Below are 14,205 nucleotides of genomic sequence, written 5' to 3'. Positions count from 1 at the left end.
GGGAGTGCCTGGGTGTGCCTTTACCTCGCTGGAGAAGATCTGAACACCACATTCAAACTGTTCATCTTGTTACGGGTGCTTTTTCATGAATCCTGACCATCATAGAAAACATATACACCCTGTATAGACAAATAACCTCAGAATTATTGATGATATTCAGTGGGATTGGTGTAGACTTGTGAAGCACTGACAGAACACACAGGTCTATTCAATACTATGGCACCTTTCTATGAATTATGGTAAGTTCTATGAAATTAGATATTATCAGTGTAACACATCAGTGGAACTGATGTGATCTTCCTGTTTCCTTAAGTACCTTAATGCTCCTGGGGATTGCTCTTGGAAGCAAAGCTTTCAGTCAAAGTAAGTCATATACGGTTTTTTTCTTCTTTTTACCCCTAAACCCTTACGAGCACATTGTGATGACTACGATAATTGCAGGAGCTGGCTTGACTTTGGAGTGTCTCGGGAATGTTATGAAGCTTTCCTTGGATAGGTCTCTGTCTTTAGGTCGTCAACTGGAAGTGGAAGCCATCAGTAAGTAATCTTAAGCTCAAAACTTCATTATATACACAATATATATATGGACAAAATGTATTGGGATTTAATTTGTTTTTTTGAAGAGCTTTTCACAATGTACATTGTCTCAAAGCTGCTTCACAGAATGTATCCCCAATGATCTGGCAAGGAAAAACTCTCTTAGATGGTATGAGGAAGAAACCTTGAGAGGAACCTGTCCACATTTGGGTGATTTCAAGAGTGTGATTATAAATAAATACAAACGCCGGAGAGTGAGAACTAACATGAGCACTGGAGTGATGTCCTTTCTACAGTCAGTTGGAGTTGTGGAACCAGGAGCTCCTAAGCAATAAATTAATTCAACATCTGAGATCATTTTAGATTCAACACCAATTCCTCCATGGCCTTCAAATGTCCAATTTTGGGGCAAATATATATATATATTTATGTGGTTCTTCACCAAAATGGTACCATTTTACAGCATTTTAGTAGATGCTCTCATCCAGAGCGATGTACAAAAGTGCTTTGAGTCTCTATTAATGAAGAAATCAACACTAAAACTCAGACTAATTATAGTTCACAGGTACTTCACCTGTTGTTTGAAGACCACTTCAGACCTACCTTTTACCTTGAGAGATGGTGGGACCAGCAAATTTGCAGACATTCAATTGTACAGTAAATATTTAGCATGAAATTTTCTCTTCGCTTGAACTAGGAGACCCAAACCTGTTCCAGACAAAGCCCCTGTGCACAAAGCCGGCTTCATGGGGGTATGGTGTACATGGTTGGTATGGAAGATCTTCTGCCATAGAGCTATTGAACCCTAACACCTTTGAGATGAATGTGAACGCTGATTGCACCTTAATCCTCACCTCACTATCATAACCTGACTTTATGCACACTTTAAAATCTAGTGGAGCATCTTCCCAGAAGAGTGAAGCTTATTATAAGAGCAAAAGGACACGTGGAATGGGATGTTCTAAAAAGGGCATAACAATCTTCTGGCCATAGTATTTTCATTTGTTTATTTATCAAACTGTGATTAAAGAAATGTTTTTTTTCTTTTAAATATTCAGATGGTTCACAGGCCGTGAAGTTAACGGAGACCCTGGCGATTCAGTGTGGCTACAGTATTGAGTCCGATCCCTGGGGAAATTCGAGACTCTACATGTCACTGCTAAGCTGCTTTGTTCATAATCATGTACTGATATTTATATGCAGTCCCCAAAAACTATACACGACATTGCCAGTGCGTTGATGAATTCACTCTTCCTTCCTGTTCCTTCATGCTTCCTGGTTGATGCTGGTCTCAGGCTGATGCTGTGTTTGATATCGGACTGCGCCTGCAGCTGTACGGTAACCAGATGTCTGATGTACTTGAGGTGGAAAAGACGTGCGAATATGACCGATGGGTTTCACGTGAGATTTTCTGCGAACGAAACTTCATGGAGGTAATTTCTTTTCATGGCAAAGCTCTCTCACTAGCTAGGCTGGAAAGATCAACCACTCTCCAAACTAACAGTTTTAGATAGTGGGCAAATGTCTTGGTGCTCCTAATTTTCTCTGAATTAACTGGTACCTGGTGTCCAATTTTAATTGCTCTAAATTGGCTTTTTTCCAAATTAACAAAATATCTTTAATAATAAATGGTCATGAACACACATGATGGGACCGAAACCCAAAATGTTGTTGCTTTAACATTTAAACCTGCAAACAAACGATTTAATCTCTAATTGTGACTTTCAACATGTAGGTTGGTCCACTTTTCATGCTCCAGATTTCACGGTTTTGAAGGGTTCCCTCTCCAGAGGTCTCATAGAATTTCAGAATAGTCCATTGTTTGATAGTTTAACAATACGCTTTGGGTCGTTAACTTGTGGAAGAACCCATGAACTTCAACTAAGGGGAAGCTTAGGCACTCCAAATCTTTATTCTCTCTTGTACAGATTCAGGTCCCCTGGGGCCAGAAACAGCAATAGCTGTCCCAAAATTGCTTAATTTTGGAGTCTGTGAAAACACTGATGATTTGCCTTGCCAAAAGCACCAGTTTTCTCTCATTTATCCAAAGCACATTATTACAGACCTTCAAAGAAAAGATGGCGATCCCATGAGGAACCCAAACCATCTCGAGATTTACCAGCGCAGATGAATTCCATTTCAGAGATTGAACTTTGAGGATAAACAACTTCTTAATCAAAATTTAAAATATAACATTATACATATGCTGTTGCTCAATCATTGAACATCTGGCATTGAGGTTTGTGTCGAATCTAAAATGAACTCAAAATTTATTGCTCAGGAGCTCCTGGTTTCACAACTCCAACTGACTGTAGAAGACTGTAGAAAGGACATCACTCATCACACACTCCGGTGTTCATGTGTAATGTTTTTATGATTTTATAATCACACTCTTAGTCTGATCCAGATGAGGATGGGTTAAGTCTGGGTCCTCTCAAGTTTTCTTTCTCATACCATCTAAAGGACGCTTTTCCTTGCCACAGTCACCCCAGGCTTCATCACTGGGGGTGAACACACATAATTCACTTAAATTTTGTTCTATAATTCTTATATTCTTTAGCTTTGAGACAATGTTTAGTTTGAAAAGCGCTTTAGAAATGCACTTGAATTGAATTGAAGTCGTGGCTGTTATGCATTTTAGCAAACGAAAGAAAGCAAATAGGTTGAAAAATCGAAATCACAAAAATCCAATGAATTTTATTTCTTTTCTGGGGGTACCAACACATTTGTTTCCATCTGTATATGTGTAAGAAGACCAATTTAAATGAACCATCTACTACAGTTACTGGTCCACTTTTGCTAATCAGCTGCCTTATGATTTAGTTCTTCTACCACTAGGTGTTCTTGCATATGTGCAGTCAGCATTTATGTATAAGAACGACTTGATAAGTCTTAATCTCTGCATAGAAACATGCACATGGATGCGTGAAGATGAGTCCTAAGCGAGTTAAGGCCATGTCAGGACAGGCTTCATACGAGTAAAGACGAAAAAACTTTTAAAAGCAGCCATTTGCTCTTTCCAAACTTGAGCCTTATGTTCAGTTTACTTCAGCATGCGACAATTGTAGTTTCTTCCCCTGCCTTTGAGTATACAAGATTTTCAGCAGCCAATTTGTCAATAAACACTCTCAAATAGATGGACAATTGTCTCAAAAAGTGTCGGTTGTGCTAGTTCTGCTTTTTCTAGTTCTATAATCATCGGTTATGCTAGTTCTTCATGCTAGTTCTTCATGCTAGCTCTTCAAAGGGTGAAAACTGAAGGTTAAGACGGACTTTTGATTAGAGGGTCATGAGTTTGACGTGTCGCTTGTGCTAGTTCTGTTTTTCTAGTTCTATAAACTTTGGCTATGCTAGTTCTACATGCTAGTTCTTCATGCTAGCTCTTAAAAGGGGGAAAACTGAAGGTTAAGACGTTAGACTTTTGATTAAAGGGTCATGAGTTTGACGTGTGTTGGTTGTGCTAGTTCTGCCTAGTTCTGTCTATATACATCGGTTATGCTAGTTCTACATGCTAGCTCTTCAAATGGGGAAACTTAAGGTTGAGATGTTGGACTTTTGATTGGAAGGTCATGCGTTCAAATCCTGCACCTCCCAAGGTGCAGGAGCCCAGGAATCTTTTTTTTACTATTGAATACAGAGTTGTATAATTGTAAGTCACTCTGGTAAAGGCGCCTACCCAAGGTCATAAATAGCAATTCATTTGGCCAACTATTATGCTTTGTTTTAGAGGAGCAAGTCACTTCACATGAAACTTTCTCCATGTTTATGGAGACCACTATACAAGCAGAAGTCTGAGACAAATCCAAGATTCCATGTATTATTTCTAAGGATCTTTTTAGCCACATAATTCTACAAAATATTAATATAGGACTTTTAATCCAACTCTGTTTTGAAAGGTCTCTGTTCACAGAGTACACCATGATATCAATATGCATAAGCAGCTTGGAGGAGCAGTCTCAGGAATCAACAGATTGTCTGCTGATCAACAGGTAAATGTAACATGAAGTCGGGTTGTATATGTTGGGCAGGATTTGGCTTGCAGGATTGGACAGAATTGCAGAATTGTGCAGGATAATGTCCTTTAGATGTGATGGGGCACATTTAGTTTATTTGCATAATGTAGAAAGGTCCTGGAGCTTCCTCTTCTTTCTCTTTCTTTAGCGTTTGCTACATCACCATCCTCCTGATGTTCTTACCTCAAACTTTTGAGTTTAAGTTTGATGCAAAACAATAAAATAAAAAGAATTTTCCCTTAATTCTCCTCTCTTTAGGCCTCTAACACTCTGAGCAATATTTGGAGGATGGTCTTTTACACGCCCAAAGAAAAGGCGATGATTTTGGAGGATGTTCAGAAAGCAGGTTATGGCGTATTGATGACCCCCACACGACTGGTTCTGAGAAGCCCCTATAACACACCTGAAACTTATGTTGAGGATGTAAGTGAGCGAGTGTATGGTGTGTGAATACTGTGTGTACATGTTGATACTGATTTTAGTGTTTTTCCAGGTGAATGGTGTGCAAATGGAGTTCTTACAAGTGAGCACCTACTTAAAGAGGGCGTGGTCTGTAACGATTATTGACAGCACCGCCGTCTGTCCAACTGGTACGTGACTGGAGCTTGGGTACGATTTAGGCTCAGAGATCCATGTAGGTAAAAATCTTTTGTTTTCCAGGTGGACTCCATTTTACTAGCGAACTCATCACATGGTATATGCCCCATTACATTATGGCTCTGAAGACTGGTCCAGAGCATCAAATTCTCGAAATGTTCATGGGAATTAATGGAAAGAGGCTTAATCAAACAGAAATGGAAGCTAAGGGGTATACCATGAAGACAACAGAGCTCCAGATTATAATTTCCTTACCTATCGGTGGACCAGATGGATATTATAAGGTTGGTCAGTACTGCTATGGATCAGTTTCTATCAACTGAAACTTCAGCTATTTTTGGTTGTAAAATCTGATTGGCTGAGCAATATTTGAAGCACAATGATTGGATTTTGTATACATTTGCCTTTGCACTTCCACTTGAGCCATTGTTCTCATAGAAACCCAGTGGCTCTCAAGTGTGGGGCACACCCCTCTAGTGGGGAATAAAGACATGACATAAACGGAAGGATTTATATCATTGTTTTTTGTTCATTTTCTTTATCGATCTTTATTTTAATTTTAAAAATCAAGTTTATATACTCAAAGCAACCACAAACAATTGGGTAATTAAGGCAAGTAAATAAAAAGATTTCACTATACTTTTATTTTCTCTTCTTTATATTTGATTCTGTTTGATGATATTGACTTAGAACTTGATATTTTAACAAAGGAGACATTATTTTATTTTTTTTGTATTTGGTGGGGATGATTGAGGACAGGTGGTGGGGTGTGGGGTGGCAGAATTATTTTTTTTAATACTCATAAATCCATAAATGCAAACATCTCATCTTCGAAAACCTCGCCAATATGGATGTTTTATTTTACAAACAAAAACTGATAGCTATTTGACATTTTTCTTCCCTTTAAAGAGTATTGCAGTGGATTATGAGTATCACATCACTTACAGTATTGAACCCATGCTTGAAATGCTTTGGCAAGATGGACTTAAGCCTGAACTCACCAGATACAAAGTCCATTATCCTATTATTACACCACCAGAGCCTCGGCCGCTCTTAGTTTTAGACAGTAAGTGACTTAATCATTATATAAAACCATACGTTAAAACAACCATAGCTGCGGCGTTTACATTCTTTTCTGTTTTTTTACAGATACCCTGCAGACTCTGAAGTGTTCAGTATAATGCTGGGTTCCTTTCTTCCCGATGTGGAGCTGCTAAACATAACTTTGTCAACTGGAGTGATTAGTGTAGAAGAGGCCAATAGAAAAGGGTTTAATCTACAGGAACACTTGTTTCCTGATGGCTCCAAGGCTTTCAGCATTCATGTGCCTTTCTCTGATCCTGCTGTCCTAAGAACCGTAAGTGTTGATTGTTTCAATAATTAGATTAGATTAGTTTAAGTTTAAATGATTGCCCAGAAAACCCTAAACCCAATCCGGGTTTGGATTGAAAAATGCATTTTAGTTTAGTTAAAATGATCTAAATCAGTGTGTTGATCATGCACTTTTACCTTTTATAGAACATACAACTCGGCTTTTAGACCATCGGATCAAAAGACTTCCTGTCAGACTAAAGAATAAAAATGCGAGACCATTAAAGGGTTAATTTCAGGATTAAAAACTTTAATTTAAACACCTAGTTATTTGAAATGTAGGTAGTTATTTTTCCCATTTTCTTTCTCTTTCATTCTTTACCTCTTTGTCTCATTTTTGTCTTATTGTTTCTTTCTTTCCTTTTTCTACCTTTTGGTCTTGTCATTTTTTTGCTTCTTTTTGGTGTCCTTTATTTTTCTTTCTTTCCTTTCCTCTTTCCATTTTTTCCCCCTGTTCTTTTTCCATCGTTCCTCTTTCTTTTGGCTCACGTGTCACTTCCGCTCAATCAGCCAGGGATTGTGTGATTAATGTTCTGATTGATGACGTGCTTTATATCAGGAACTGCATGGAATAAAGTAACGATGTAATCCAGCATGATTCCTCACCCTGACTGCTCTTTATTACAGAACATCAACCCAATGAACATCGTCTACAGTTTCTCCATTACCTTCGGTTTATTAGTCCTTCCTGACTACACTCCCTTTTCTCACTCTGCTGTGGTGGAAGCTACTCGCAAAGACATCTGTAAGTACAACTGTGTGAAAGCGATCGATTGATTTTTACATATGGATGGATGGATCAATGGATAGATGGACTGATTTATTGATGGAAAGATTGATTGGTTTATTGAGGGATGGGGTGATTTATGTATCAATGGATTGATGGATGAATGATTGGATGGATGGATTTATTTATTTATGGACAGATAACAAGAAATAGATGGATGGATTGATTTATGGATGGAAAGATGGATTGATTTATGAATGGATGGAAGAAGGGGTGGACGGACAGACAGATGGATAGATTAATTGATTTGTGTATTGATTTGTGGATGATGGATTGATTTATTGATGGGTGGGTTAATTATTGGATGCATTAATTGATAATGGATTAATAATTTATGGATTGGATGGATGGAGTGAATTATGTATCACTGGATGGATGGATGGATGGATGGATAAATGGATTTATGGATTGATTTCTGATTGGAAAGAGGGGTGGACAGATGGATGCATGAAGTAATGGATAGATAAATAGATTTATGGACGAATTAATTTGTTGCTAGATGGATGGATGGATGGATGGATTGGATAGATAAATGTATGTATGGATGGATGTAAACTGATTTCTTTTGTAACTCCACAGCAACTCTTACCATGAATGGAATCTGTGATGATAAGAACTTCTACATCACAATCGGACAGTGGAAACAGGATGTGCAGTACCGTGTAAGAGTTGGCATGCGTGACCTCACAGCTGACCTGTATAAGGAGTACGGTGTTCAGGAAAACGGGACTCACGTGTATATGGCCGTGCCTTTCCTGGCACAAGACGTGCTTTTTGAGGTACAGCGTGCATTTAATGTGTCTCTCTCATGCTGTGATTTGTGTCGGTTAAGTGCTTTTTCTCTCTCTTTGTAAATAACAGAAGGCCGATCTGTCGTCACTGAGGGCTCGGATTGATGTAGTGATATCGTACAACAGCTGGCAATTTAAGAACTTCTCCATGGCTTGCACTTTTCCCTTGATCATGACTGGTATGTCATATTTTTTTACTGCTTTCAAATCCTAATCACAAATCCAACTACAGCAGTCTAATGGCATAACTGTTCTTTCATCTGCCTTTTCTTTTGGACTCGTGTACATGAGACGAACAAATGCACAGCAAAACGACACTTTTTTTATTTTTTTATCTATTTTCCAAAACAAAGACCTTTGATCAAGTTTGATGCTATTGTTCGATGTATTGTTTCCCCACATATGTATCTACATATAGACAGTATAAATGGGTGAATCTGCCAATTCACGCTATTGCTTACTTTAATAGGAAAATGATGTGTTACAGCACACCACATTTGGCCTGGATCTGGGAAAACAGAAGGAATTGCCAGATGAGGATGGGTTTCTTTCTAAATCTGGTTCCTTTCTGGGTTTCTTAATCATACCATCTCAGAGTTTTTCCTTCTCCACTAGTTCGACCATAAGGAATAAACTTATAAGGAGTGTTATAAGAATGTTCATTGTTAAAAACACTGGATGGATGGATTTATGGGTGGATGGATGGATGGATTGATTTTTATGGATTAATGGATTGATTTATGGATGGATTGATTGATTTTAAATGGATTTATGGATGGATGGAGTGATTTATAGGTGGATAGATGGGTTTATGGATTTATGGATGGATTGATTTATGGATGGATTGATTTATGGATGGATTGATGGATGGATTGATTGATTGATTGATTGACGAATGGATAGATGGGTTTATGGATGGATTTATGGATTTTAATTATGGATGGATTGATGGATTGATGGATTAATTTTAAATAGATGGATGGATGGATCAACAGAAACAGATTGATTGATGTATGGCTTTTAATTTATAAGGACTAATTTATGATGCTGAAATTAGAATTTAAATCTATTTAAGGCTGTAAATCTAACAATGTTCATTGTTAAAACTCTACAAATTGAAATAAAGCGTGATGCTGAAAAATAAGACTCAATGATTTTACCCTGTCAGTCACATTTACTTCTCACACTATACCAGATCATAAAATATACACATATCAGAGAGGACAGAGCAATAAAGTCTGTACTGTCAGATTATATGATGAAGATCCTCTAACGATTGATTTGTGACTAAAGAAAATGACTACGTCTTCAATCAAAAATTCTTGAGCGAAGACGGGCTAGTGCAAAGACAAATGTCTGTGTTGTGACCAGTTGTTTTTCAGCACTCTGATCTGACTTGTGTTCAGCATTTTTATGAATAGGTGAAAAAATAGGCCAAACGCAGTACTCGTATTGGTTCCCCAATTGGGCTCTTGAGCAACGCCCTTAATGATGGCCGACTCTGCACTCTGAATCCAGCTTCATAAATCACTGGGATACGTGAAGCAAACATTTAATTCTGCTGTAATGTACATATGACAAGTAAAAGCTGCTGCTGCTGCTTCCTCAGCAGTGCTCACAATCTTATTTTAGCAATTAAAGTACACATTTTATGATCATGATATTTAACTCCTGACCAAAAAATTCCTTCCGTCTCTAAAAGCAGGCCAAAAACCAAACAACGTAGAGCCATCTTTAATACAGACTGTATTCATTCATCCATTTTGATCATTCAGTATTCATTTAACCTCCTGGTTGAGCATCATGGTGAAACTTTCTCTTCAGTTTTAACAATGGGCATTGTCCCAAATCAGCAGAAATAAATAAATTCGGAATATCAATTTTGCCATCAAAAATGAATCCCTATCATTTTATTCCTAATGATTGAGCCAGTGGAGTCAGTGGTGATGCAAAGGGAAAACCATTCTGAGATGGTATGAGGAAGAAACCTGGAGAGGAACCAGACTCGAAACCCTTCCTCATCTGGGGGGGACACAGGATTTCCATCTATTACAGTTTCATCATTTTAGAAAGATTTACACTTTAATCCTTGTAGAAAATTGATTACAGTCTAAATCCAAATGTTCGTGGTTCTTGAGTTTATCCCTCAACAGTAACCTTATGGATTTTAAGGTGGTTTAGCAGTGAGGGGCTTTCAGGTGAAGAGATCTCCATTCAAAAGTAGGGCTTTAGGATGAATACGGCAGAAAGGGGACAGGATTATAGAGAGAGGTTTAGATTATTAGGTATCTTTAAGGTACTGTACAGTGTGAGTGCAAGTAGGGACTCCGGCAATACCAGCTATGACATCATAACTAGAATGAAGAGCCAGAATAGTTTTGTCTTCTGATTGGACAAACCAAGCTGGACCTTTTATCGGCATAAAAACTGAGAATGACTTCTCTTCAGAATGTTTACCCAACGGATCCATAACCGCGCTCATCGTGAAGGTGGAATCCGCAACCCAGATGGTCCCGAGCCAGTTAACACTGAGGGATCCATCGTGTAAACCTGCCTTCAGCAACAGCCGCTTTGCTTACTTCTCCTTCAACACCAACAGCTGCCAAACCACCAGAACGGTAGGTACGCATTCGGATCTCGTATACGACGTGTTATTAAAGTTTCGAGACTCTGTTTACAAGAGAGTATCACCTTTTAAAATAGTCCCCTCGCACAGCAATACAGCGCCCCCAGCGTTCCTGCCACTTCTGGAACGTGTCCTGGATGTCTTCTTTTCGAAGCGCAAAATGGTGACCTTTGAGCCGAATCTTCATCTTTGAGAGGAGAGTAGGATGGGTACGGAAGTGAGATCATGTGGATTGTTCTCTGATGATCATCGCTCAAGTGGTTTGAGCTCATTGAAGGTCTTTCTGGTCTCATCTCCGTCTTCCGCTCTTGAAACGGGCGTGCCGCTTGAAACACCTCAAGCAACTCCTTGCAGCATCACCGTACGTCAAACGTCTCCCTGGCGGATTCGCGTTTTCTCTTTGTTCTAACTTGTGTACATGGTGAAATTGCGGACGTGGAAACACACGCGGTCAGAATAGCACCAGTTCCACCATTAGTCTCGAAACTTTTTGATACCACCTCGTACGGCTCTCTGGATGTAGTTGGTAGAAATGTTCACCATTAATCCTCATGCATCTCTTTGCTCCAGTTCCACGAAGGCATCATGACGTATCGGAACAGAATCGCCATGAGCGATGGGACAGCTGTCGCCCAGATGTTGCAGAATGCTACGATAAACGGGCCTGAATATCGGTACTATCCAGCGTTGTATCTATTCTGCCATTTTTTTTTTCCTCTCCTTTTATTATATTATGTAATATTTATTATGCTGGTATTAACGTGTTTGTTTCTGATTATCAGAGTTGGGGTGGTCTGTAACTACAAGCTAACCAAGACCCTGGCTGTGGCCTTCTCCACTGGGCCACAAGCAACTGAACTCCGTGCAGATCCTGGATTTGGAGAACTGAATGTCAGGATGAGGCTTGCTCAAGGTACACCTGACCCTTCCAGGTATATGTGGTTCTTTCTAAACTGAAACTTACCACAAAACTAGGAGGCACATGTTCCAGCATGACAAAGCCTTTGTGCACAAAGCCAGCTCCATGAATATGGATTGAAATGGAAGATCTTCTGCTATAGTGCTCCAACCCAACAGCTCTGGAATGAATGTGAACACTGACTGCACCCCAGGCCTCCTCACTTTCTCACCTACATCAGTTCCTGACTTTACTAACACCCTTGTGGTTGAATGAACCTCCAGAATGAACCTCCACAAATCTCCACAATATCTAGTGGAACATCTTACCAGAAAAGAGGAGGTTATCATACCTACATACCTACACGTGTACACAGAAGCGCACACATTTTGTGCACAGACACACACACACACACACACAAGCTTACAAATCCATATATGTAGATGCACACGCAGACGTAAACACTTCCGCACGTGCACACGCTCTGACGCTTCTTTGCTACTTCCATTGACACGTTTCAGTTAAACTGCAGCTGAAGACACAAACACAGTGAATCAACAAATCAGGATCATGCAGAATTGTTAGGAATAAACCGTAACCCTCATCTGCTTTTCTCTCTTCTTCTCCAGATGCCTCTTATGGTTCCTTCTACATAGACGAGGACTATCCAGTGATGCAGTATCTACAGCATCCTCTGTACTTCGAGGTCGAACTGATGCAGTCCATTGACCCACAGATACACCTGGTCCTGGAGAACTGCTGGGCTTCGGCTAATCACGGAGGCTCCACGCTGAGCTGGGATCTCGTCGTGAACGGGTAATTTCTCTCCCTCTCGCGCACGCACGTGAAGGAATAAGAACTCTAGATGACTGTATTAAACCAATGTTTTATGACTAGCTGTGCAAATCCGGGGGATCGTTACCGGATAGTGTTCTACCCATTCACGGCAGACGCCCGGGTCCCGTTCCCGAGCCACGTGAGACGCTTCCGAATCGATATGTTTACGTTTGTCAAAGACGACATGCCTCTTCGTGATCAGGTAACGTTAGATGTAACATTAGAAACCTATAATCCAGTATTGAGCTTCGTTTGAGGTTCGATTTATTTATCTATTTTTTCAGATGCTCATTAGATGTGAAACAGTGCTGTGTGACGTTCACCAGACAGACGGCGTCTGTAACAGACGGTGTCCGTCGTCTACGTCTGAAGATGTCAAACGAGGTGCGACTGAATTTCTTAACATTTCTCAACAATTATCTCGAAACATGACCCTGATTCAGTGATTAAGGTTCTGCGTTACTGACCAGAAGGTCGGGGGTTCAAGCCTCAGTATCACCAAGCTGACACTTTTGGGCCCTCGAGCAAGGCCCTTAACCCTCTGTGCTCCAGGGGGGCTGTATCATAACTGACCTTGCACTCTGAAAAGGAGGGAAAGAAGGAAGGAAAGGAAAGGCTAAGAAGGAAGGAAGAAAGGAAAGGGGGAAAGGGAAAGAAGGAAGGAAGGCAAGGGAAAGAAGGATGGAGAAAATAAAAGAAGGAAAGTAGCAGGGAAGGAAGGTAGGAAGGAGGAAAGGCAAGAAAAAGGATAGAAGGAAAGAAAAGGAAAAGAAAATATGAAGGAAAGAATTAAGGAAATAAGGATAGAAAGGAAAAAAGAAGGAAAGAAACAAATAAGGAAGGTAGGGAGATGAAGAAATAATGAACAGAAATGCTGTTTACAGTACAGTGAAATTCTTTCTTCACATATCTTACCGATTTTAGGAAGCTAGCACAGAGGGTTAAGGGCCTTGCTCAAGGGCCCAAGAGTGACAGCTTGGCAATACCGGACTTGAACCCCAAACCTTCCGATCAGTAACTAAGCTCCACTTTACCACTGAGCTGCCACCTTCCCGATTGACTCCAGTTTCCTGACAAGCTGAGATACAAAACCTTTAGAAGGAGGTGGAGCTCTGTGTTTAAAGCTCTGGGTTACTGATAGGAAGGTCGTTGGTTCAAGTCCCACCACTTCCACTTTCACATCTGGACCTTTACCCCTCTGTGCTCCATCTGTATCATGTATGATTCCAGCTTCCTGACAATCTGGGATATGTGAAGAAAGTATTTCACTGCTGTAATTTACATGTTACAAGTAGAAACCTTTTTTATTTTGTCCAACAGGACGCAGAACCATGGGACGTGAGCAGCACAGGATGTGGGTCTCGTCTGGAAAGATTTTCCTCACCAGCTCGCAGTTGCAGTAAAGTGAATAAAGTGCTGAGTTTGTGCCCCTGTGTGTCTCCTTGAGTGTTTTCTCGACTGTCAAAAGAAAAACCAGTGTGTATGCAGGAGGGCTTTTGATGCTTTGGAACGTGTTGCATGTCATGTCTGCTCACACCTGCAGCGTTTGAATAACAATTCATTCACACCTCAGAGCACATTCCTCACTCTTATTACAAGTGATTCTCAGTGCGATTTCCAGATGTTTGCAACATTACAGGTAGATTCTGACCTCTAAAAGTGTACTGGGTATTTTATCTCCTGTGTGTTCTGTCTGATGCGTCTGGGTCTGGGGAGATGTTACAGGATGACAAGCAGACGAAGTGCGC

The 14,205-nt window shown here is 40.0% G+C and overlaps 1 protein-coding gene across 1 annotated transcript; it reads left to right on the top strand.

Moving 5' to 3' along the window:
* Window positions 1-13,886, top strand: zpax1 (zona pellucida protein AX 1). Its single transcript, XM_046836781.1, has 21 exons — window positions 1-239; window positions 314-363; window positions 442-537; window positions 1,596-1,720; window positions 1,833-1,970; window positions 4,434-4,526; window positions 4,809-4,973; window positions 5,044-5,140; window positions 5,211-5,431; window positions 6,057-6,217; window positions 6,297-6,504; window positions 7,146-7,263; window positions 7,885-8,084; window positions 8,167-8,275; window positions 10,545-10,714; window positions 11,293-11,396; window positions 11,505-11,635; window positions 12,250-12,436; window positions 12,518-12,659; window positions 12,742-12,841; window positions 13,778-13,886. The coding sequence occupies exons 1-21, from the start codon at window positions 217-219 to the stop codon at window positions 13,858-13,860; spliced, it is 2,721 nt and encodes a 906-aa protein (XP_046692737.1). The 5' UTR covers window positions 1-216; the 3' UTR covers window positions 13,861-13,886.
* Window positions 13,887-14,205: the final 319 nt, after the last annotated feature.

This window comes from Silurus meridionalis, chromosome 23, assembly GCF_014805685.1.
Source record: "Silurus meridionalis isolate SWU-2019-XX chromosome 23, ASM1480568v1, whole genome shotgun sequence".
NCBI classification, from domain to species: domain Eukaryota; kingdom Metazoa; phylum Chordata; class Actinopteri; order Siluriformes; family Siluridae; genus Silurus; species Silurus meridionalis.
The sequence above is the reverse complement of the archived record's forward strand: the minus strand, read 5'-3'. Positions and strand labels throughout refer to the sequence as shown.